This window comes from Notolepis coatsorum (assembly GCF_963971535.1).
Source record: "Notolepis coatsorum genome assembly, chromosome: 16".
NCBI classification, from domain to species: Eukaryota; Metazoa; Chordata; class Actinopteri; order Aulopiformes; family Paralepididae; genus Notolepis; species Notolepis coatsorum.
This window is the reverse complement of record NC_140180.1, coordinates 7850443-7877074: the sequence shown is the minus strand read 5'-3', so window position 1 is coordinate 7877074 and position 26632 is coordinate 7850443. Positions and strand designations below refer to the sequence as shown.

At 43.6% G+C, this 26632-nt stretch overlaps 1 protein-coding gene across 1 annotated transcript in view; it reads left to right on the top strand.

Annotated features, from left to right (window-relative positions):
* LOC311242532 (matrix-remodeling-associated protein 5) overlaps positions 1-26632 on the top strand; it is a 79043-nt gene that overhangs the window by 7717 nt on the left and 44694 nt on the right. The window contains exons 2-5 of the mRNA XM_084331490.1: positions 5787-5941; positions 15600-15729; positions 17494-17732; positions 20947-21098. Coding sequence (XP_084187616.1) covers positions 5787-5941; positions 15600-15729; positions 17494-17732; positions 20947-21098 — 676 coding nt within the window. The remainder of the gene's footprint in view (positions 1-5786; positions 5942-15599; positions 15730-17493; positions 17733-20946; positions 21099-26632) is intronic.

Below are 26632 nucleotides of genomic sequence, written 5' to 3'. Positions count from 1 at the left end.
TGCATTCCCAGAGGGGGTTATCTGTTTTTACTGTAAGGAGCCTGGTCATATCGTTGCTGGGTGCCCTGTGCTTAAGCAGAAAAATGTAAAAACGGTGGCTCTGGTAGAAATCATGGACAGGACACCTATGCCGACATTAGAGGGTGGGGTGCGAAGTATCAAAGGTGCAGACAGGGAGCTAGAGGGCTCCTCAACGTTTGTGATGGATGGATTTGTTTCACTGGTTGGTGCATTAGGATCAAAGCAGGCTATTACAATATGGAGAGATACAGGAGCTTTCCAGTCTCTCATTCTGGATGGGATTTTGCCATTTTCGGAAGATTCTTCATTGCATTCCGGTGCCATTGTTCAGGGCTTTGGAGGAGGCTTTGTGAATACTCCTTTGCATGAGGTCTCGCTAAACTCTCCCTTAGTATCAGGCAATGTTGTTGTAGGAGTGTGTTCTCACATTCCGATAAAGGGGGTGTCCTTCATTCTAGGGAACGATTTGGCCGGTGGCAAAGTGCTGGCTACTCCAGTTGTAATTCCCGTCCCTGTAGTTTCTGAGGTTCCTGATGAGCTCGCACAGAAGCATCCAGGAGTGTTTCCTGTGTGTGCGGTAACACGCGCAATGTCAAAGGTCAAATGTGACACCCATGATGTTGTTAACTCAGATTGTGATATGACACTTAGTGACACGTTCTTTGTTGAGTTGAAAAGTGGCCCTGATGAGGGTTTTGGTAAGGTGATACCGTCTCATGAGCAGTTGGTACTAGAGCAAAACAAGGATGTCTCCTTGTCGTCCCTCTTTGAAGAGGCGGTTTTAGAGGATGCAATGATAGATACGTCTCAAGGATACTTTGTTAGCAATGACGTGCGCATGAGAAAGTGGACACCACCTAACCTGTCCAGTCTGGATGACTGGGGCAGTGTGTTTCAGATTGTTGTTCCAGCCGTGTATCGTCCTGATATACTGCATCTAGCACATGATCATGATCTTGCTGGTCACATGGGAGTCAGGAAGACTTATGACCGTGTGCTGAGACATTTTTGTTGGCCTGGTTTGAAGTCAGATGTGGCACAATATTGCCGCTCGTGCCATGTGTGTCAGGTGGTTGGTAAACCAAACCAGAAGATCCCTCAGGCTCCTCTGCAGCCTATTCCTGCCGTTGGGGAACCTTTTGAGCGGATCCTCATTGACTGTGTTGGTCCCCTCCCTCGAACTAAGACAGGGAACCAGTACCTTTTGACTATTATGTGTGCAGCGACCCATTTCCCTGAAGCCATTGCTTTACGCAAGATCACAGCCCCAGCTATATCCAAAGCTCTGGTTAGGTTTTTTTCGACGTTTGGTTTACCAATGGTTATTCAATCAGATCAAGGGTCTAACTTCATGTCCCATCTCTTTGCTCAGGTCCTCCAGCAGTTGTCTATCCAGCATTGCCCTTCCTCTGCCTATCATCCAGAGTCCCAGGGGGCGCTGGAGAGATTTCACCAGACTATCAAAACAATGCTGCGGGCATATTGTACGGAGTTCGAAAAAGACTGGGATGATGGAATCCCTTTGCTTCTGTTTGCTGCTAGGGAGGTAACCCAGGAGTCTCTTGGATTCAGCCCGGCTGAGCTGGTGTTCGGCCACACAGTGAGGGGTCCTTTGAAACTGCTGAAGGAAAAGTGGTTGGCTGACCAGACTCCTTCTCTACTAATTTGTTGGACTATGTGTGTGACTTCAGGCTTAAGCTTAGTAGAGCATGTGAACTAGTGAAAGAGAACCTAAAGGTAGCCCAAGGAAAAATGAAGGTGTGGTATGATAGGCGGGCCCGACATAGGGTGTTCTCACCGGGAGACAAGGTGTTGGTTCTCTCGTCTATTTTTGGGTCTGCATTACAGGCTAAATACAGTGGGCCATACTCCGTTGAGCGCAAAGTTGGTGAGGTCGACTACTTGATTAAAACTCCCGACCGCAGGCGCAAGAGTAGATTATGTCACGTCAATATGTTGAAGGCATACAGATACAGGCTCAGATTGACCAGTCAGGGGTCAAGCCTGTGGCTGTTCTAACAGTTTCTGCATCTCCTATTGTAGCCGACTGTTCTGTGTCGAAGGAGATTTCTCAGGGCAGGTTGCCAAACACCCAGATACTAGGTGACTTAGACTCACACCTGTCGTACTTGCCACTTCCTGAGCGTACGGATGTGGTGCGCCTACTTAGACAGCATATACGTTTGTTTTCTGATGTCCCTAGTCGTACTAATGTACTCGAGCATGACATTGATGTTGGTAGTGCAGGGCCAATTAAGCAACATGCCTACAGGGTGAATCCGGAAAAAACGACGGATCTTGAGTAAGGAAGTAGACTATATGGTGAGACATGGCATTGCGGAGCCCAGTTCTAGTGCGTGGAGCTCCCCCTGCCTGCTTGTTGATAAGCCAGACTGCACTCATCGGTTCTGTACTGACTTCCGTAAAGTTAATGCAGTAACCAAGCCGGACTCGTACCCTCTTCCTCGGATGGATGACTGTATCGATCGGGTGGGTTCAGCAGCCTTTGTAAGTAAATTGGATTTGCTAAAGGGATACTGGCAGGTTCCGCTTACTCCGCGAGCACGTGAGATATCCGCTTTTGTCACACCAGAGAGTTTCTGCCAGTATACAGTGATGGCCTTTGGCATGCGAAATGCCCCAGCGACATTTCAGCGGCTAGTGAACAAGGTCCTGGCCGGGGTAGCATTCTGTGAGGCATATCTGGATGACCTGGTTATCCACAGTTCCTCTTGGTCACAACATGTGGAGCATCTGGCGGAAGTGTTCAAGCGGTTGGGTGATGCTAACTTGACAGTTAACCTTGCAAAATGTGAATTTGGACAGGCCACGGTTACCTACCTGGGTAAGGTGGTTGGACGTGGGCATGTGTGCCCCATTGCAGCTAAGGTGGAGGCTATAGTGGGCTTCCCTGCTCCCATCACCAGGCGGGAGTTAAAGCGCTTCCTGGGTATGGCAGGGTACTATAGGAGTTTCTGTAGGAACTTTGCTTCTGTTGTTGCCCCTTTGACCAATCTGCTCAGTCCTAAGGTACCTTTCGTGTGGACTGAGACTTGTCAACAGTCTTTTGAGAGCATTAAGGGTATTCTGAATAGCGCTCCCGTTCTGTCAGCTCCCGATTTTCAACAGCCATTCAAGTTGGCAGTGGATGCTAGTGACCTCGGTGCTGGAGCCGTCCTCCTGCAAGAGGATGCATTAGAGGTGGAGCACCCAGTGTGCTACTTTTCTAAAAAGTTTGACAGGCATCAGCTGCACTACTCTACTATAGAGAAGGAGGCGCTCGCTTTGGTTCTTGCCTTGAACCATTTTGATGTTTACGTTGGATCCTCCAGTTTACCCCTTGTTGTGTATACAGACCATAACCCTTTGGTTTTTCTTCGCAGCATGGTGAACTCGAACCATCGTTTGATGCGATGGAGTTTGTTCCTCCAGGCGTATAACTTGGATATTCGCCACATTCGTGGGAGGGACAACGTGCTAGCAGACGCCCTCTCACGGTCATAGTACCGGTGTTTGTGGTACCCATTATCGCTGTTGTGGTAGTGGCCCTGACAACTAAGGGGTCACAGTTGTTTTTTTGTTTTGTTTATGGGTTGTTGTGTAGTGGTTGCCTCTTGGGCAACCAGTTTGGTGGGGAGGTGTTATGTACTAGGAGCCTGATCACTCCTGTGTCACTGTGCGTGCAGGCCTGATCACTCCTGTGTCACGGGGCATGCAGGTGAGGGCTGCCAATTAGTTAATTAGTGCTGATTGGTTACCTGCTGGGAGCTTTAAAACCAGCCAGGGAAACACACATGCAGGGTCTGTGTTTAGAGGAGTGTTGGGTAACAGATAGCTTTGATAGAACAGAAGATCCTTGTACTTTAGTTTACACCATAATTCCTTATTAGAGTAGCATTTTGAGTTTGAGCACGGGGTTTTGGTGTTGGTTTGCACATAGGTTGCGGGCCTTTTGAGCCAGGGTCGTAACACTTACATACATACATAATACTGTCGAGATAAGGTCGAGACCCGCTATGGATTATAATAAAATATATAAACTAGCAGCTTACACAACACAATATTACATATTGATATTGAAAGTATATTTGATAATACTATACTATACACTATGATCACGTTTAATGAGCCTTGGTCTAACTGCTCTACCTTCTAAAGGACCTTAACTGTCTTGTTTACCACACAGTATAGCAGCATAATATATATATATATATATATTATAGAGGCCCTGTTGACCACAGCTGGCTCTGCTCACCGGCAGGAGAATTAACCCCCTAATGGGACCCTGCAGCTTTAGTCCCTCTTACTAGTTTGTCTTGAATAAAAGTTAACAGTAGGTCGTTTTGATAATATTACAGTTGGCAAGAGATAACTGATTGTAAAACCCTTTAGTAGAGGAGGTTCCCTGAGATAATAAAATAATACTTTAGCAGCAGTCAGAGAGTTTGTGGACCAAAGGAGAGAGAAGGTTAGATGTTGAAGTGACTTTATTTTTAACCAAGAGAGTGATACAATTTAAATGGCGTCTGAAAAAAGGGTATTGACAATACACGCACACACACGCACACGCGCACACACACACACACACACACACACACACACGCACGCACGCACGCACGCACGCACACACACGTACGCACACACGTACGCACACACACACACACACACACACACACACACACACACACACACACACACACACACACACACACACACACACACACACACACACACACACACCACATTACCAGTGATTGTGTCCTTGATCCTGCACGTGGGGTTAATGAGGGGACTGCGTTTCACCAGAGGATTTTATGTTTTGTTAACGTTCCAACGTTTAAAAGCCAAATTGCTAAACACTAAATGACCAGATGTTGCCAGGTGACCTGATCTGTGACGCTCAGCTAGTGTTGTTACTGCTGCTGTGAAATTCAAACTCGCCTGCCTTACCAGAGAGACAGAAATGCATATTAGATCAATTTTCTTATTACTTATCCCCATTACGCCGGCTGGCGCATAGGGCAGCAACAACGTTTCTCCACTCCAATTTTCTTATACTGTAGCTATTCTAGAGAGACAGGAGCAGCTGGAGATTCATGGAGAAATGTACAGTATGGAGGTTTATGGAGAAATGTATGGAGGTTTATGGAGAAGTCTGACAACAAAAAGTCACAGAAATGTCTATCTGTAGTTTCACGTATTTATTATAGTATTTACTTTAGTGTTTATATTTATTATAGTATTTAGGATGGTAATATATAGAAACGTATGTACTTAGAAAGATAATAGAAAGTATTTTCAGGTTTGTGTGTCAGACTTTATGAATCATTCTCTTCTCACCTCTCTCATCCCCTCCTCTCCTCTCCTATCCTCCTCCCATCCTCTCCTCTTCTTCACTCCTCTCTCATCACCTCCTCTCTTCTCCTATCCTCCCATCCTCTTCTCTTCTCTTCTCTCCTCTCCTCCACTTCTCTTCTCTTCTCTTCTCTTCTCTTCTCTTCTCTTCTCTTCTCTTCTCTTCTCTTCTCTTCTCTTCTCTTCTCTTCTCTTCTCTTCTCTTCTCTTCTCTTCTCTTCTCTTCTCTCCTGCCCTGTCCTCTCATCCTCTCCGGTTCTCCCCTCCTCTCCTCTCCTCTCCTCTCCTCTCCTCTCCTCTCCTCTCCTCTCCTCTCCTCTCCTCTCCTCTCCTCTCCTCTCCTCTCCTCTCCTCTCCTCTCCTCTCCTCTCCTCTCCTCTCCCCTCCTCTCCTCTCCTCTCCTCCTATAGCTCTCTCCAGTGTCTCTCCTAGCACAGTCTGTGTCCTCCTCCTCCTGTCCGAGAAGTTGCAGTTGTCCTGGAGGGAAGGAGGTCCACTGCACCTTCAGACACCTGCGTGCCATCCCCAGCAAACTGCCCAGAGACACGGAGAGAGTCAACCTGGGGTGAGAGACCTCTTAACTCTGTGTATCTACTGAGTCAACCTGGGGTGAGAGACCTCGTAACTCTGTGTATCTACTGAGTCAACCTGGGGTGAGAGACCTCTTAACTCTGTGTATCTACTGAGTCAACCTGGGGTGAGAGACCTCGTAACTCTGTGTATCTACTGAGTCAACCTGGGGTGAGAGACCTCTTAACTCTGTGTATCTACTGAGTCAACCTGGGGTGAGAGACCTCGTAACTCTGTGTATCTACTGAGTCAACCTGGGGTGAGAGACCTCGTAACTCTGTGTATCTACTGAGTCAACCTGGGGTGAGAGACCTCGTAACTCTGTGTATCTACTGAGTCAACCTGGGGTGAGAGACCTCTTAACTCTGTGTATCTACTGAGTCAACCTGGGGTGAGAGACCTCGTAACTCTGTGTATCTACTGAGTCAACCTGGGGTGAGAGACCTCTTAACTCTGTGTATCTACTGAGTCAACCTGGGGTGAGAGACCCCTTAACTCTGTGTATCTACTGAGTCAACCTGGGGTGAGAGACCTCTTAACTCTGTGTATCTACTACTACTACTACTACTACTACTACTACTACTACTACTACTACTACTACTACTACTACTACTACTACTACTACTACTACTACTACTACTACTACTACTACTACTACTACTACTACTTTACTTTACTTTACTTTACTTTACTTTACTTTACTTTACTTTACTTTACTATTATTACTATTACTACTACGATACAGGCGGCACGGTGGTGTAGTGGTTAACACTGTCGCCTCACAGCAAGAATGTCCAGGGTTTGGTTCCCGCTTGGGGACCAGGTTTCCATGATGCCAGGTACCCAGGTGGGGTATCTCCCAGGCCTTTCTGTGTGGAGTTTGCATGTTCTCCTCCTCTGTGCTCGCAAGGGTTTCCCCCCGATAAGATAAACCCAATGGAAAAACATGCACAACAACAGATCGCTAACGCTGTGCCGTCCTTGACGAAGACGGACAGGAGCACTTGGATTGGTTCCCTGGCGCGGCTCACGTTGACGCCTGTCTGCTCCCGGCTGCCCTTGGGGGGGAAGGACGACGGGATGGGTTAATCGCAGAGACGAATCGCATCGGCGATCCTACAGAGACAATGCATGCGTGTGTGTTCCTGTGTGTGTGTGTGTGTTGAGGATAATTGCATGCCAATTAAAGACCTCTGAGCAGGTCCTGCATTATTATACTACTACTACTACTACTACTACTACTACTACTACTACTACTACTACTACTACTACTACTACTACTACTACTACTACTACTACTACTACTACTACTACTACTACTACTACTACTAGTTCTACAGTGGCCAACAGTGTCAAACTGGTTGTACTGGGGAGCACCCAGGCGTGAACGTATGCAACGGTGTGAGTGTGAAGCAGAGCGTTTCTTGAAGACCCTCATGTGTTCTCAGTGAACCAGCCCTGGGGGTAAATGAAGGTAAAAAGTAATAAAGTTGAGTGAAGAAAGAGACCCTTTATTTTTTGTAAATAACTGATTGCAAACATACCTTCCCGGGTCAGAGCCGGATCAGAGCCGGGTCTGCCGAGCTGGGGTCGTTACAGGAACGGACTGATGGCTTCCAGATGGAGCTCAGACTTGCTGCTCTAGTGTGGGAACAACAAGAAGCACAGCACGTCCCCCGTGCATTACTGCCCTTTCTATGCTATTGTTTAATTACTCTACATAATGTAGTGGCCTTTCTATTAGGGATGTTCGATATTGACTCTTTTACCGGTATCCGATATACCGATATTGTCCAACGCTTAATTTCCGATACAGATATCAACCGATACTGATATATGCGGGGTCCCCCCCCCCCCCCCAAAAACGGAATGATTTCAGGTAATTAACATTACATATCTCTTGTTGTGGAATTAACACAACATTATGCATACTTTTGACAATAAATTAAATACGCATTTGTTCTTACTTGCTTGCCTGGTTAAATAAAGGTTAAATAAATGTAAACAAATAAAATTATAATATTTTCTTTTTTTTCTTTTTTGAAAACCGATACCGACAATTTCCGATATTACATTTGAATGCCAATATCGGCCGATAATACCGGTAGGCCGATAATATCGGACATCCCTACTTTCTATAAATAACTTGCTGAACAATGCCCCTCAAGCCTTATTCAGACTGGACTAGTATTACCCAGGGGGACCTCTAATCGTTTTATAATAATTGCGAAGGTCCGTGACATTTACGCTGACATTTAATCCTGTGTGAAACTGCCATGTCCGTGACTTGTAAAGTAAAAATCCCAGCTCTAATTACCGACTGTAATCCAGCAAACAGGGTTGGGCTGATAATACTAGCCCCATGTGAATCATCATCTCAGTAATTTGTGGTTGTAATTATATTCCATTACATTTAAATGACAGTGTCAGGGATGTTATGGGTTCACTCTGACACCGTTTCTGTTCCTTCCTGTGAATGAAGGATAACTCAATAACTCAATAACTCAATAACTCAAATACTTTTCATCAGAATTTGGACTCATTTTGTTGTGGTCCACCCCTGACTGAACAATTCTGAACATTACCCTCTGGCACCTTCCGGTGGCCTTTGGCGGTACTACTCCTGGCAGAGACTATTCCGTTATTCTATCATTTTGTATTTGTCATGTCTGATCTCTGCCTTATTACTGCCTATGATTTTTGTGTCTGTAAACATTCTGCCAGTTTGGTCTAAGTGTCCTTGTCTGGTTGCATACTCATTCTGTCTTGTAGTAGTGTCTAGTCTAGTTCCCTGTTATCATTTGTGTCAGTATTCTGTACCCTAGTCTCCCAGCTGTTTCCATTTTGGTAATCATGTGTTTAGTATTTAGGATCTCGCCCCGCCGGAGCTCGTTCATAGTTTCCTGTTACGGTTTCGTCTTTTATTTTTGTATTCGCATATCAGCTCGTGGAGCAGTCTCATAGTGCTCCGGCACCTCTCAGCTAGTGAGCAACTCTCGTCTCGGTACCTCGCCAACGCAACCTTGTCTTAGCCTCTGTTTAGTTACCCAGTCCTGTTTCGCCTCAGTCTTAGTGTTTGTTCCTGTGAGCCTACGCTCTGCCTTCGTCTTCGGACCTGTTCACGTATTTTCGTTATCAGTAAGTGTATGTTAGTGTCTCACGTTTTGGATGCTCTTTGTTTTCTCGTGTTCCCAAGTTCGTTTCTGGTTAGTCTAGTAGTTAGCATTTTGTTTTGTTCCTTGTCCTGTTATGTACCATGGGCTTGATTACTCCTGTGTCACTGTGCAGGCAGGTGAGGGCTGCTAATTAGCTGATTGCTGCTGATTGGATACCTGCCTGGCAGGTTAAAGCCACTTCCTCAATGCACACATGCAGCCTGACGGTTGCTAGAAGAGATTGTGGAAACAGAGTCTTTTCACGTTCCACCATTCTTTGATCGTTAGTTTGTGCTATTATTCATAGTTAGAGTATTCTTTTGGTTTAAACACAGGCATTGGTGTCTGTTTGCACTTATGTTGCGTCCCTTTTTTTTTTAGGGTAGACATGTGGTGGGCCGTTTGACTGCAGTTTAGATGTAGAAGCTGTAAGTAGTCATGTCAGGGTATAAAATGGGGCACCTGTTTGAATTTGTTTGTGGTATTTAATTTTTTGTTTTGAGTGTAACTCAGTGTTTGGATAGCCTACCTATTAGCACATGACCTCCTGCGCGTACTACACATCTACTTATTTCAGGGTGGTTGTTTTTTTATTTAATTTTTTTGCAAATTAGAAAGGTGCGCTCAGTAGACCACACATCTCCACCACGTCGCACGCCGATCACACAGGCGGACAGGCACAAAGGCTGACTGCTCTCCTTATAGTTAGTAGTATTAGCAGTAGCGTGTTGACACTAACAACGGGTGCTTCAGTGGTTTTTTAGTAGCTCTTTAGTGGTTCTTTAGTGTTTCTTCAGTGGTTCTTTATGGTTCTTCAGTGGTTCTTCAGTGGTTCTTTAGTGGTTCTTCAGTGGTTCTTCAGTGGTTCTTTAGTGGTTCTTCAGTGGTTCTTCAGTGGTTCTTTAGTGGTTCTTCAGGTAAATTGTGTGTATGCTAGCGTGCTTGTGGCAGTTTTTGGTAATTCTAAAACTCTAAAGTTAGCAGTTTGTGTGAGCAGTTTGTGGCGCTGGTGCAGTAAGGATGGCTTCCATTAAGGATTTTGTTGATCACCCTTCACATGAGATGTTGGATAGGTTTTCCAAAGAACAGCTTCTGGAGCTTGCTGTGCACTACAAGGTAGAGCTTACTGCCAGTGAGAAGCGTTTGAAACCAACTGCCTTGAGTGCTTTGAGGGTTTTACTCATTAGGGAGCAGGTGCTTGTGGCAAGGGTGGAGGAGCCTCTTGTTTCTGACGTGTCTCCGCTACTATCTGGGGTGGCGGAGGGTGAGTGGAGGCTTAGAGAGTTAGAGTTTAAGGAAAAACAGCTACAGGAGAGGAGAGAGGAGAGACAGCAAGAGGAGAGGAGAATGTTGCTGGAGCACGAGCATGCACAGAAGGAGAGGGAGCTTAAGGAGAGACAAATGTTGCTGGAGCACGAGCGTGCGCAGAAGGAGAGTGAGCTTAAGGAGAGAGGAGCGTGAGCATGAGCGCGAGCATGCGCAGAAGGAGCTTGAGTATAAGCATGCTGTCTTGCAGGCGGGTGCTCTGCCTTCAGAGTCGCGTTTCGGTTTTGATGTAGGCAAAAATATTAGGATGGTGCCTCCTTTTTTGGAGAAGGATGTGGATAAGTATTTTCCCCTTTTTGAACGGGTGGCAACCACGTTGAAGTGGCCTGATACGGCCTGGACACTGCTGCTGTAGTGTGTTCTTGTTTGTAAGGCACAAGAAGCGTATACTGCTCTGTCCCTTGACCAAAGTGCTGACTATGAGCTTGTTAAGGCTTCCATATTGAGGGCTTATGAGTTGGTCCCCGAGGCCTATCGTCAGCGTTTTAGAGGCTATCGCAGGTCGGAGGGACAGTCGTATGTTGAATTTGGAAAAGAGAAGGAGAACCTGTTTGACAGGTGGTGCACCTCTCAGAAAGCAGAGTCAAGAGAGCAGCTTAGACAGTTGATTCTCCTAGAGGAATTTAAAAGATGTGTTCCTGATACTGTTTCCACTAATCTAAACGAGCGTAGGGTATTGAAGATAGGCGACGCCGCTGTCTTCGCTGATGAGTTTGTGTTGACACACAAGTCCGTCTTCGTGGAGGAATACCGTGTTGAGTCCAGGGGTAGGCGTCCTTTTCAGGGGGGCCGTTTCCCAAAACCTGTGTCTGCTGGTCAGTTTACTTCACCTCCTAGGCGGGGTGGTTCTGCTAGTGCATTCCCAGAGGGGATTATATGTTTCTACTGTAAAGAGCCTGGTCATATCGTTGCTGGGTGCCCGGTGCTTGAACAGAAAAATTTCAAAACTGTGGCTCTGGTAGAAACCGTATGCAGAACACCTATGCCAACGTTAGAGGGTGATGGGGAAAGTATCAAACGTGTGGACAAAGAGTTTGAGGGTTCCTCAAGATTTATGATGGATGGATTTGTTTCCCTGACTGATGCACTAGAGTCCAAGCAGGCTATAACAATTTGGAGAGATACCGGAGCTTTTCAGTCCCTCATTCTGGAGGAGATTTTGCCGTTTTCAGAAAAGTCTTCTTTGCATTCCTGTGTCGTTGTTCGTAACTTTGGAGGTGGATTTGTGGATGCACCTTTGCATGAGGTCACACTCAATTCTCCCTTAGTATCAGGCAATGTTGTTGTGGGGGTATGTTCTCACATTCCCATAAGAGGGGTGTCCTTCATTCTAGGGAATGATTTGGCTGGTGACAAAGTGCTGGCTACTCCAGTTGTAACTCCCATTCCTGTGGTTTCTGAGGTTCCTGATGAGCTGACACAGAAACATCCAGGAGTGTTCCATGTGTGTGCTGTGATACGGGCAATATCAAAGGACAAAAGTGATGTTGTTGATACTTCAACTTGTGACATTACACTTAGTGACACATTCTTTGTTGAATTGAAAAGTGAACCTGTTGAGAATTTTGGAAAGCACACTGTGGATGTACCTCTGCATAATGATTTTTTTTTTATTATTGCAAAACAGAAACTATTAAAAGTCAGTACTCAACACATAATGAAAATTACATGCAAGTACAGAAACAAGACAAAAAAAAAAGTCTATAATAATATTTTAACCGTATACAGTGTATATCCAGCGAAATTAACAATTATACAAATGCTTATATAGGACATACCCCTAATACCTATTTTCTAAAACCCTACACACATATGCTCCAGCTCGAACCCCCCCCTCCCGGACCCCTCCTTGGATAGTACCTCCATTATCCCTCACTCCTAACCAGACACTACCATTATAAGCTAGCTTTTATTCTCTCCACCACTTCTACCCACATTGACATTTTGGATTCGTTGAGACCCAGAATTCTTGCTGTAGATATTTCTTGATATATCACATCGAGATATGTAAGAGACCAAACTTTCCGGCACATTTTTTCCGGTTGAAACCAGCGTGATGCGATCAGTTTTTTAGCTACTGTGATACCCGATAAGACCAATCTCTTTAGCTGTGGATTTACTGCAAACTCAAAAACATCATTCAAAAGCAATACAGAGGGGTGTACTGGTATATTCCAAGATACGAGTTTTGATAATTAATGGGTCACATCTTTCCAGAATGCCTTAACTGGTGGGCAGTCCCAATACATGTGCATAAATGTCCCTTCGTCTCCATTTGTACATTGGGAGCATTTTGAGTCCTGTTTCAGGCCCATTCTGTTCAGTCTTATAGGAGTCAAGTATGTCCTGTGAATATAGTTAAGATTGATTTGTTGATGGTCCGGGTTCCTTGATGTAAGACGGACATTTGAAAAGCACACTGTGGATGTACCTCTGCATAATGATTTTCTTGATTGTGCCTTTGTGTCAGGCCCGGTGGTGGAACCAAAGGTGACATGCGTGCCGGATATGCATGTGGCAGGAGATGATCTGGCAGCGCAGTGTCTCAAGGTCTTCCCAGCCTGTACGGTGGCTGAGGCCACGAACGAATTGGAGGATGAGTGTGGGAAGGATGCTATGAGAGATGCTGTTGATTCATGTGACACCGTTCTAGTTGAAGAGGCTACAAGGCCTGGCTTAGGCTGCCAGCCTTCCCACAGTAACTCTATTGTTCATGATGTTTCACTTGTGGGCAGGGATGGTCCCAGTATGTCAGTTGATGATTCTGACATTGATTCACGTGTCCACACTGACTCTCTGCCACGCACTAGGTGTGCTAGTCAACCTAGTTACCTGTGTCCTGTACAGCAGGAGCCGCCTTCACGACCTGGTCTGATGAGTGGCAACCATTTTGATCAGGACAATGTTATTTTGTGTGACGCCATTTTGGATGGTATTCCAGACCCTTTTGTGACTGATGTATTGCCATGTTCCAGGGACGGTGGGGCTGTACCTGAGGCGGTGCATCTTACTCTGGATGTTCACGGTTTGCAGTATCCTGAACTGCCAGTGCCAGGTGGGATGGATATGGGCGCTGTGGTGGTATCAGAGATCTATGGTTTTTGTTTTTCTGTGTTCTGTCCTGTTGAGCGCAGTGAGCTTAGCTCTCATAGTGATTTTGGTTTACAGTCTCTTTTTGACAGGTCGGTATCGGTGGAGGGGCCTGTTGAAATGGAGCTCATATGTGATAAGGTCTTGGTTTGTCGATGGGGTCCTAAGCCTTACGCCTCAGTGGAGGAGAAGCCTGCCCCACTCCAGCCATATACCGCAGTGGAGGAACCTTTTGTGAGGTCTAGCTTGCCCGAGAGTCGGGACAGGGTTGTTTTTTGTTTTACACAGCATTGGCGAATGTTCCACAGTGGGGAGCATGCGACAAGGTTGATGGTCGTGTTCGACAGTGGCTGGCCCGTTATCGCTGTTGTGGTAGTGGCCCTGACCATTGATGGGTCACAATATTTTTTGTTTATGGGTTTGATGTGTAGTGGTTGCCTCTTGGGCAACCATTTTGGTGGGGGAGGTGTTATGTACCATGGGCTGGATTACTCCTGTGTCACTGTGCAGGCAGGTGAGGGCTGCTAATTAGCTGATTGCTGCTGATTGGATACCTGCCTGGCAGGTTAAAGCCACTTCCTCAATGCACACATGCAGCCTGACGGTTGCTAGAAGAGATTGTGGAAACAGAGTCTTTTCACGTTCCACCATTCTTTGATTGTTAGTTTGTGCTATTATTCATAGTTAGAGTATTCTTTTGGTTTAAACACAGGCATTGGTGTCTGTTTGCACTTATGTTGCGTCCCTTTGAGCCAGGGTCGTAACAGTCCCGCGCCGGCTTGGCCGAGCCTCTGTTATGTTCCGTGTTCTCTCGTACATCATGTTTTGACTTCAGTAAAGACATTATTATTTTTTTAACTCTCGTCTCCTGACTCCTTCCTCCTCTGACTGCACTACTTGGGTCCCGCCACCAACACATCCCATAACACATTTGCTGTGAACATTCATGCCCAGTAGAGGAAGATGGTAAATGGACTGCATTTATATAGTGCTCTTAGGCTAGGCTAGGGTTAGGGCTCTATAAAAGACTTCCAGAGATAATAGAGAATGAAGATGATGCTTGAGTCTTAAGAGCCCACTGGTTCCTGACAGCTAAGTAAGTAAGTAAGTAAGTAAGTAAGTAAGTAAGTAAGTAAGTAAGTAAGTAAGTAAGTAAGTAAGTAAGTAAGTAAGTAAGTAAGTAAGTAAGTAAGTAAGTAAGTAAGTAAGTAAGTAAGTAAGTAAGTAAGTAAGTAAGTAAGTAAGTAAGTAAGTAAGTAAGTAAGTAAGTAAGTAAGTAAGTAAGTAAGTAAGTAAGTAAGTAAGTAAGTAAGTAAGTAAGTAGGTAGGTAGGTAGGTAGGTAGGTAGGTAGGTAGGTAGGTAGGTAGGTAGGTAGGTAGGTAGGTAGGTAGGTAGGTAGGTAGGTAGGTAGGTAGGTAGGTAGGTAGGTAAGGTTTATTTATATAGCACCTTTCACAGACCGGGGTCACAAAGTGCTTCACATATAAAAACATCAATAAAGTGCAAGGATAGCAGCATGTTAAAAAGAAAGTAATTAAAAACGTGAAAGGAAAAGAAAAACAGATAAAAAGACATAAAATATTTACACAGACATAGTTAGCCAAAAGCCTGTTTGAACAACACAGTCTTTAGCTGCTTTTTAAAAGTGTTTACCGAGAACACAGATCGTAGGTCCATTGACAGAGCTTTCCAGCCTGGGGGGCCACGGTTTTGAAGGCTCGGTCACCTTTTGTCTTTAATCTAGCCCGGGGGGACAGCTAACAAGCCCTGGTCAGGCGACCTGAGCGATCTACTCGTGGTGTAAGGACGCAGGTCACTGATGTACGTGCCTGACCATGGAGTGCTCTGTTAGGTGATGACCAGAACCTTAAACAGAATTCTAAATTTGTTGGGGAGCCAGTGAAGGGAAACTAAGGTGGGAGTGATGTGGCATGACTTTCTCAACCTAGTCAGCGGTGTCTGTGTGTCTGTCTTCCTGTCTGTCTGTTTGTCTGTCGGTCTCTCTGTCTGTCTATCCTCATGTCTGTCTCTCTGTCATTCTGTTTGTCTCTCTATCACACCCTCTTCTCTCTCTCTTACAGGTATAACAGTCTGACAGAGGTGGAGGGGTCAGAGTTTGCATCGCTACGGCAACTGGAGATGCTCATGTTGCATGGCAACGACATCAGTACCATCCACCCGGGGGCGTTCTACAACCTGAGGTCACTGCAGGTAAAAAATATGATGTTATATATAAATGTTACAGTTGTATTTCTGCATGTTACTGTGATATCATTGCTGTCACGGCTGGACACACTGAACCCAAAATGCAGACCACAGACAATGCAGACAGGTCTTGGTTTAAAGTAGTGCTGTCATGCGATTAAAAAAATGTATCTAATTAATTACACATTTTAATCGCATAACCATTTTATGCCTGATATTCTATATTCTATAATCATATTTCAAATTGCATGTGTCCGGGTGGCAGAATTCAGTAATGTATCTACAAAACCTTCTGTTTTTTGTTCAGGTCTGGTCAATTTGAGCACAGTGTTATTCACAGTCAAAGATTAAATTTTTTTTAATTGATATTCTCATTTGGTTCATTACAATTAACTCAAGCCTAGTAACAGACACAGTATTTATGACACTGGGAATACATTCCCTGAGATCCATAGATGTCCCTAGAATCAGATACCAAGAACATGCAAATGGACCATATAAAAAAAAGTCTGTAAATGTGTATTCTACGTTCTTATGGAATGAATGAGATACAAAAAAAAAGTTATTTAAATTTTTTTATTTTTATTTTATTTTTTGTAATTAATTTTGAGTTAATTTTCATAACGCGATAATTTGCTGTATAATTAATTAATCTAATTAACGCGATAAACTGACAGCCCTAGTTTAAAGTGAACCCAAGTTTATTTAAAGGAATGGCCGGGCATACAGGCAGGTGTAGGTCATCGACGAAAGGAGGTAATCAGTCCAGGGCAGGGTAGTCAGACAAGCGAGGGGTCATAGACGGGATCAGGTTTTCAGACAGTCCAGGGAGTAAGCGAGTAGAAGGGTAGTCAGGCAGGCGGAGGTCATGCACGGAATCCAGGGGCGCGAGAACAGGAAGCGGAGCCAGGTAGAGGATGGTAAACAGGAAGTTAGGATCTGGCAGCATGACGACATCTGCGCCAGGTCTGTGTAAGGCAGCGAATCAGCAAGCAGATGTCGATCAGCTGCTCCTCTGGTTTCTCCACACCTGACCTTGTGCCTGTAATTAGCGGAGGGAGAGAGAGAGTAGACAGGCAGCGACAGAGTCTGACAATTGCATGTTACCGTGATATTACTGCATGTTACTGCGATATTACAACATGTTACACTGATATTACTGCATATTACTTCGATATTACAACATGTTACACTGATATTACTGCATGCTAATGTGATATTACTGCATGTTACTGTGATATTATTGCATGTTACACTGATATTGCTGCATGATACACTGATATTGCTGCATGTTAATGTGATATTACTGCATGTTACTGTGATATTATTGCGATATTACTACATGTTATACTGATATTATTGCCTACCGATATTATCCGCCGATATTGGCATTAAAATGTAATATTGGAAATGATCGGTATCGGTTTAAAAATATATATATATTATTATTATAATATATATATATTTTCTTTTAACATTTATTTAACCTTTATTTACCCAGGCAAGCAAGTAAGAACAAATTCTTATTTTATTTATTGTGAAAAGTATGCATAATGTTGTGTTAATTCCACGACAAGAGATATGTAATGTTAATTACCTGAAATTATTCCGTTTTTTGGGGGGGGGGGGGAACCCTGCATATATCGGTATCGGTTGATATCGGTATCGGAAATTAAGAGTTGGACAATATCGGTATATCGGATATCGGTAAAAAAGCCAACGTCGAACATCCCTAGATAATACTAATGATACTATGATGTGACTCTCCAGATACTGAAGCTGAGCTACAACAAGCTGCTCCTGCTGAGTCCTGGTCTGTTCGAGGGTCTGACTGGTCTGATCCGGCTCCACCTGGACCACAACCTGATCAGCTTCATAGAGCCGTACACCTTCAGCGGCCTGCCTGCCCTCAAACTGCTCCAGCTGGAGGGGAACCTGCTGCGGGAGGTCCATCCTCACGCCTTCATCACCCTGTCGCTCCTGGGAGCCTTCTGGACGTCCGGCCTCAGGTCACGGGGGTTCTGGGAGCTTTGGGGAGACAGTTTAGACTCTGGGGGCTTTGGGGACAGTTTAGACTCTGGGAGCTTTGGGGACAGTTTAGACTCTGGGGGCTTTGAGACAGTTTAGACTCTGGGAGCTTTGGGGACAGTTTAGACTCTGGGGGCTTTGGGGGGACAGTTTAGACTCTGGGGGCTTTGGGGACAGTTTAGACTCTGGGAGCTTTGGGGACCGTTTAGACTCTGGGGGCTTTGGGGACAGTTTAGACTCTGGGAGCTTTGGGGACAGTTTAGACTCTGGGGGCTTTGGGGACAGTTTAGACTCTGGGAGCTTTGGGGACAGTTTAGACTCTGGGGGCTTTGGGGACAGTTTAGACTCTGGGGGCTTTGGGGACAGTTTAGACTCTTGGAGCTTTGGGACAGTTTAGATTCTGGGAGCTTTGGGGACAGTTTAGACTATGGGAGCTTTGGGGACAGTTTAGACTCTGGGAGCTTTGGGACAGTTTAGACTCTGGGAGCTTTGGGGACAGTTTAGACTCTGGGAGCTTTGGAGTTTTAGGACAGTTTAGACTCTGGGAGCTTTGGGGACAGTTTAGACTCTGGGAGCTTTGGAGTTTTAGGACAGTTTAGACTCTGGAAGCTTTGGGGACAGTTTAGACTCTGGGAGCTTTGGGACAGTTTAGACTCTGGGAGCTTTGGGACAGTTTAGACTCTGGGAGCTTTGGGGACAGTTTAGACTCTGGGAGCTTTGGGACAGTTTAGACTCTGGGGGCTTTGGGGACAGTTTAGACTCTGGGAGCTTTGGGACAGTTTAGACTCTGGGAGCTTTGGGGACAGTTTAGACTATGGGAGCTTTGGGGACAGTTTAGACTCTGGGAGCTTTGGGACAGTTTAGACTCTGGGAGCTTTGAGACAGTTTAGACTCTGGGAGCTTTGGAGTTTTAGGACAGTTTAGACTCTGGAAGCTTTGGGACAGTTTAGACTCTGGCAGCTTTGGGGACAGTTTAGACTCTGGGAGCTTTGGGGACAGTTTAGACTCTGGGGGCTTTGGGGACAGTTTAGACTCTGGGAGCTTTGGGACAGTTTACACTCTGGGAGCTTTGGGGACAGTTTAGACTCTGGGGGCTTTGGGGACAGTTTAGACTCTGGGAGCTTTGGGACAGTTTAGACTCTGGGAGCTTTGGGGACAGTTTAGACTCTGGGAGCTTTGGGGACAGTTTAGACTCTGGGAGCTTTGGAGTTTTAGGACAGTTTAGACTCTGGAAGCTTTGAGGACAGTTTTGACTCTGGGAGCTTTGGGGACAGTTTAGACTCTGGGAGCTTTGGGGACAGTTTAGACTCTGGGAGCTTTGGGGACAGTTTAGACTCTGGAAGTGTTGGGGCTTTGGGGACAGTTTAGACTCTGGGAGCTTTGGGGACAGTTTAGACTCTGGGGGCTTTGGGGCAGTTTAGACTCTGGGGGCTTTGGGGACAGTTTAGACACTGGGGGCTTTGGGGACAGTTTAGACACTGGGGGCTTTGGGGACAGTTTAGACTCTGGGAGCTTTGGGACAGTTTAGACTCTGGGGGCTTTGGGGACAGTTTAGACACTGGGGGCTTTGGGGACAGTTTAGACACTGGGGGCTTTGGGGACAGTTTAGACACTGGGGGCTTTGGGGACAGTTTAGACTCTGGGAGCTTTGGGGACAGTTTAGACTCTGGGGGCTCTGGGGACAGTTTAGACTCTGGAAGCTTTGGGGACAGTTTAGACTCTGGGAGCTTTGGGGACAGTTTAGACTCTGGGAGCTTTGGGACAGTTTAGACTCTGGAAGCTTTGGGGACAGTTTAGACTCTGGGAGCTTTGGGACAGTTTAGACTCTGGGAGCTTTGGGGACAGTTTAGACTCTGCGAGCTTTGGGGACAGTTTAGACTCTGGGAGCTTTGGGGACAGTTTAGACTCTGGGAGCTTTGGGGACAGTTTAGACTCTGGGGGCTTTCGGACAGTTTAGACTCTGGGGGCTTTGGGACAGTTTAGACTCTGGCAGCTTTGGGGACAGTTTAGACTTTGGGGGCTTTGGGGACAGTTTAGACTCTGGCAGCTTTGGGACAGTTTAGACTCTGGGAGTTTTGGGGACAGTTTAGACTCTGGGGGCTTTGAGGACAGTTTAGACTCTGGGAGCTTTGAGACAGTTTAGACTCTGGGAGCTTTGGGACAGTTTAGACTCTGGGAGCTTTGGGGACCGTTTAAACTCTGGGGGCTTTGAGGACAGTTTAGACTCTGGAAGCTTTGGGGACAGTTTAGACTCTGGGGGCTTTGGGGACAGTTTAGACTTTGGGAGCTTTGGGACAGTTTAGACTTTGGGGGCTTTGGGGACAGTTTAGACTCTGGGAGCTTTGGGGACAGTTTAGACTATGGGGGCTTTGGGGACAGTTTAGACTCTGGGGGCTTTGGGGACAGTTTAGACTCTGGGAGCTTTGGGACAGTTTAGACTCTGGGAGCTTTGGGGACAGTTTAGACTCTGGGAGCTTTGGGGACAGTTTAGACTCTGGGAGCTTTGGGACAGTTTAGAACAGGGCCGTTAAGGGGCTTTGGGACAAGTTAGAATGGGGGCACTAAGGGGCTTCTGGACAGTTTAGAACAGGGCCACTAAAGGGCTTTGGGACAGTTTAGAACAGGGCCACTAAGGGGCTTTGGGACAGTTTAGAACGGGATGCTAAGGGGCTTTGGGACAGTTTAAAACGGGATGCTAAGGGGCTTTGGGACAGTTTAGAACAGGGCCACTAAGGGGCTTTGGGACAGTTTAGAACAGGGCCACTAAGGGGCTTTGGGACAGTTTAGAACGGGATGCTAAGGGGCTTTGGGACAGTTTAGAACAGAGCCACTAAGGGGCTTTGGGACAGTTTAGAACAGGGCCACTAAGGGGCTTTGGGACAGTTTAGAACAGGGCCACTAAGGGGCTTTGGGACAGTTTAGAACGGGATGCTAAGGGGCTTTGGGACAGTTTAAAACAGGGCCACTAAAGGGCTTTGGGACAGTTTAGAACGGGATGCTAAGGGGCTTTGGGACAGTTTAAAACGGGATGCTAAGGGGCTTTGGGACAGTTTAGAACAGGGCCACTAAGGGGCTTTGGGACAGTTTAGAATGAGGGTACGTTGGGGCTTTGGGACAGTTTAAACTAGGATAATAATAGAATAAATAAATAAATAAATAAATAATAATAATAACGTTATTATTGTATGATATTAGACACCTCCATCTATCAGATAACCTCTTGGAGCAGTTACCAGCTGCAACACTGCAGACAGCCCCCAGACTGGAGATACTCAGTCTCCATGGCAACCCCTGGACCTGTGACTGTCAGCTGCACTGGCTTCTAGACTGGCACTCAAGACACGAAGGTGATCTGCTGTGTTGTGTTGTGTTGTGTTGTGTTGTGTTGTGTTGTGTCGTGTCGTGTTCTGTCGTGTCGTGTTGTGTTGTGTTGTGTCCTGTCCTGTTAATTTATGTTCTGTCCTGTTCTGCTCTGTCCTGTTCTATTCTATTCTATTCTATTCTATTCTATTCCATTATATTCTATTATATTCTGTTCTATTCTGTCCTGTCCTGTCCTATTCTATTCTATTTTATTCTATTTTATTCTATTTTATTCTATTTTATTCTATTTTATCCTATTTTATTCTATTTTATTCTATTTTATTCTATTCTATTGTATTCTATTGTATTCTATTGTATTCTATTATATCCTGTCCTGTCCTGTCCTGTCCTATTCTATTCTATTCTATTCTATTCTATTCTATTCTATTCTATTCTATTCTATTCTATTCTATTCTATTCTATTCTATTCTATTCTATTCTATTCTATTCTGTTCTGTTCTGTTCTGTTCTGTTCTGTTCTGTTCTGTTCTGTCCTGTCCTGTCCTGTCCTGTCCTGTCCTGTCCTGTCCTGTCCTGTCTTTATAAAAAAAAAAGTATATATAAACAGTAAAGTATCCAATATATTTAAATGTATTTTATTTGCGGATGACACTAATATTTTTTTTTCTGGTGAGAATATCCAGCAGCTTTTAGAGGTCATCACATCTGAAATGAAGAAATAAAAAAATGGTTTGATAGAAACAAATTATCATTGAACTTGAGCAAAACTAAAATATTAGTATTTGGAAACTGTAGATTAAATATTCAAGTACAAGTTAAAATAAATGATGTGATTATTGAAAGAGTTTATGAAAATAAATTCCTAGGTGTAATAATAGACCATAAAATCTGTTGGAAACCTCAGATAAAACATGTCCAATCTAAACTGTCAAGAAGCATTTCAGTCATGAGTAAAGTAAAGCACATTCTGGATAGAAAATCACTCTACATTCTCTACTGTTCACTAGTTTTACCATATTTAAATTACTGTTCTGAAGTCTGGGGAAACAATTATAAGTCTACACTACAACCACTTTTTATACTCCAAAGAAGGGCCATAAGGATAGTTCACATTGCAGGTTATCGTGATCACACAGACAAATTATTTTTAAAGTCAAAAACATTAAAGTTAAATGATCTTGTGGAATTTAAAACGGCACAATTAATGTATAAAGCAAAAGGTCATGTACTTCCAGGAAACATTCAAGAACTGTTCTTTGATAGGGAGGGGAGTTATAATCTGAGGGGAGAACTCAATTTAAAAGTGCTTAATGTACGCACTACCATGAGAAGACACTGCATCTCAATATGTGGAGTGAAACTGTGGAACAGTCTAAATGTGGTGCTAAAGCAATGTCCAAACATGAGACAATTAAAACTGATGTATAAGGAAATGATGTTCACAAGGTACAGGGATGAGGAAGGGGCTTCATATTCACGGGTGTTTACATTTTTATTTTCTTTCTTTCATGTTTTACATATATCGTTTTTTTTTCTTCTTTTTTTGCATATATATATATATATATATTTTTTTTTATGTTTTAAAATAGTACACTCATTTGAGTAGTGGAAAATGGGTAGGATTAAATAAGTGTATACTTCTTCCTACTCCTTTTCGAACATGTAGATTGAGTTGTGTTTTGCTTTTGTTATTGTTTGTTTGTATTCATTGCATGTTCGAAATAAAGATTTAAAATCAAATCAAAATCAAATATGTTCAGATGTGATATAAACAGATATAAACAGATATGTTCAAATGTTATATAAACAGATATGTTCAAATGTTATATAAACAGTAGGGCTGTCAGTTTATCACGTTAATTAGATTAATTAATTGCACAGCAAATTATCGCGTTATGAAAATTAACGCAAAATTAATAAATAAAAAAAAGAAAATGTATATATTTTTTTTATCTCATTCATTCCATAAGAACGTAGAATAAACATTTACAGACTTTCTTTTTAAATAGTCCATTTGCATGTTCTTGGTATCTGATTCTAGGGACATCTATGGATCTCAGGGAACGTATTCCCAGTGTCAGAAATACTGTGTCTGTTACTAGGCTTGAGTAAATTGTAATGACCAAATGAGAATATCAATAAATTTTTTTTTTGATCTTTGACTGTGAATAACACCATGCTAAAATTGACCAGACCTGAAAAATCTAAGCAAATTAATAAAGGGAAGATGATTAAACAGAAGGTTTTGTGAATTCTGCCATCCGGACATTGAAATATGATTATAGAATATCAGGCCTAAAATGGTTATGCGATTAAAATGTGATTAATTAGATTAATTAATTACAAATCCTGTAATTAATTAGATACATTTTTTTTATCGCCTGACAGCACTAATAAACAGATATGTTCAGATGTGATATAAACAGATATGTTCAGATTAGGGATGTCCGATATTATCGGCTTACCGATATTATCGGCCGATTTCGGCATTAAAATGTGATATCGGAAAATATCGGTATCGGTTTTCAAAAAAAAAAAAAAAAAAAAAAATGTTTTTTACATTTCTATAACCTTTTTTTACCCAGGCAAGCAAGTAAGAACAAATTCTGATTTTATTTATTGTCAAAAGTATGCATAATGTTGTGTTAATTCCACAACAAGAGATATGTAATGTTAATTACGTGAAATTATAAAAAAAATTGGGGGGGGGAAACCCTGCATATATCGTATCGGTTGATATCGGTATCGGAAATTAAGAGTTGGACAATATCGGTATATCGGTATCAGTAAAAAAGCCAATATCGAGCATCCCTAGTTCAGATGTGATATAAACTGATATAAACTGACATGTTCAGATGTGATATAAACAGATATGATCACATCAGTTGCGGCTGATGACCACATTTTTTGGTGAAGCACAAATTATTATATTATATTATATATTAAATTATATTTTTAAAACATCCCCCACTGTGTGTGTCAGTGGTCAGTGGACACAGATGAAAACATAGTAACATTAGGTGACGGCGCACCTGACCAGACACAGATGCAAAAAATTACATATTCGGTGACGGCGCACCTGACCAGACACAGATGCAAAAAATGACATATTCGGTGACGGCACACCTGACCAGACAGATGAAAACATATTAGGTGACGCGTGACGGCACACCTAACCAGACACAGATCAAAACATATTAGGTGACAGCTCACCTGACCAGATCAAAACATATTAGGTGACAGCGCACCTGACCAGATCAAAACATATTAGGTGACAGCGCACCTGACCAGATCAAAACATATTAGGTGACAGCGCACCTGACCAGATCAAAACATATTAGGTGACAGCGCACCTGACCAGATCAAAACATATTAGGTGACAGTGCACCTGACCAGATCAAAACATATTAGGTGACAGCGCACCTGACCAGATCAAAACATATTAGGTGACAGCGCACCTGACCAGATCAAAACATATTAGGTGACAGTGCACCTGACCAGATCAAAACATATTAGGTGAAGGTGACAAGGAAGCCACAGACTCATACCCCCCCAACACTCAACTAACCGCCTCGGACAGTCCTTCATACCAGCGGCCATCAGGCTCCACAACAGTGGGCAAGGGACTGCTGCCAGACATCAACCTAGAACTAATAGGAACCCAAGTAGGACAATAACACTACCTCATGCATACTGCACCTTGTGTGGATACTGTGATACCGTGAATAATGAATAATGTATATTTCAGTTAGTTAGATAGTAAATTATAACACTACCTTATGCATACTGCACCTTGTGTGGATACTGTGATACCGTGAATAATGAATAATATATATTTCAGTTAGTTAGATAGTCAATTATATTGACCTATTTGTTTACACTGCTTGTGTTGTTTTCACTACCTGTACCCCCCCCCCCCCCCCCCTTCCCCCATGCTGCTATGATGCCTGAATTTCCCCAAGGGGATCAATAAAGGAATATCTTATCTTATCTTAAAAGGAAAGATGAAATTACCTACCTGGGTTCCATCCTAGAGGCAAATCTTTCCTGTGACAAAATGGGATCCAATGTAATAAAACTAAGTCAACCAACAAACTCGATTCTTGTACCGGATCTCCTCTCTGGTAAACAAGAATACCTTGAAGACTCTAACAGGAGCACTCATTCAAGGGTACTATGACTATGCTTGCACCTCATGGTACCAAAGCACCTCAAAGGCACTAGAAACAAGATTACAAACATCACAAAACAAACTGGTCAGACTACTGCTTGACCTTACTCCTAAAACCCACCTCACCCCTGCCCACTTTGACAACCTAGGATGGCTTAGAGTAGACAACAGAGTACAGCAACTTGCAATGGGCCTGGTCTACAAGATACACTACACCACTAAGATACCCATGTACATGTCGAAATACTTCCCAAAGGTATTTACCACAACCACAACACCAGAGGGAGTTCCACAAATCATGTTCAACCCAGATAAAATCATTTAAAAAGTAAAAAAGAAATTATAACTTTTTTTTTAATAAAAGAAAAATCGTCATAACTTAGAAATGAGATTGCATAGGTCTATGAATCGATATCGCGATTTTGTTTTGATTAATTGCCCAGCCCTACTGTGTACAGTAAGTTAGCTTGGTGATCATCATTGTGATGTAATATTAGCTAAGCTAAAGGTAGCTAACAAATTGGCTAGCTACTGTTAGCATACAAGCTTTTACAAACACTGTACTTACTTTTTCATCCACAACTTTTTTTCTGATCCAGATGCATAAGTCCTCTCCATGTTGCTGATTTATACTTCGGTCCTTTGGTGCAAAGTTTCATTTAGCCTACAGTGCTACTGCCTACACAGTAATGTTACTGACTGGGCTCTTCAAGCCCTCTCAACGCAGGAAATAGGAAATAGAAAATGGTGTTCTCTGATTGGTGTAAAAAAAAAAGTGTCAGAACTGTCAATCATTCAAGCCCCATTCAAATGTATGAGTGAGGTTTAGCCTCACTACCCGCTTTTTTTAAACTCAAATACCCTATTTTGATTGGATAATTATATTCTTAAGCCCAACCTGTGCACCTATTTTAGGCCATTACTGCAGTTATGGGATCAGGCTAGATCAGAGAGCTCAGAGCTGTCACTTGGACATTTTTGAAGAAAAAAAAAATTCACTGGCATTGTTTTTTTCACAGAGGAAAACATTTATAATTAATAAAAAATAATAATTATAATAATAATAAAAATATATATATATATTAATAATATTTTTTTTCATCTTCTTTCTGTATATTACTAGTGAAGCACCGCCTCACTAGTAGTCATGCAATAACCTCCACTGGATCACACGGATTGATTTACACTGGATTTATTACAATATTATTGCCAGAATCAACTGGTTCCCGTAAACAGCTCCTTCTTCTCTAATGTGCTGATCGACATGACGCCCCGCGGCAGCGACGTGCAGAGACATCCATCAGAGGAGCTGCAGCTGTAATCAGCCTCTCTCTCTCTCTCTCTCTGTCTCTCTCTCTCTCTCTCCCCCCTCGCTCTCTCTCTCTC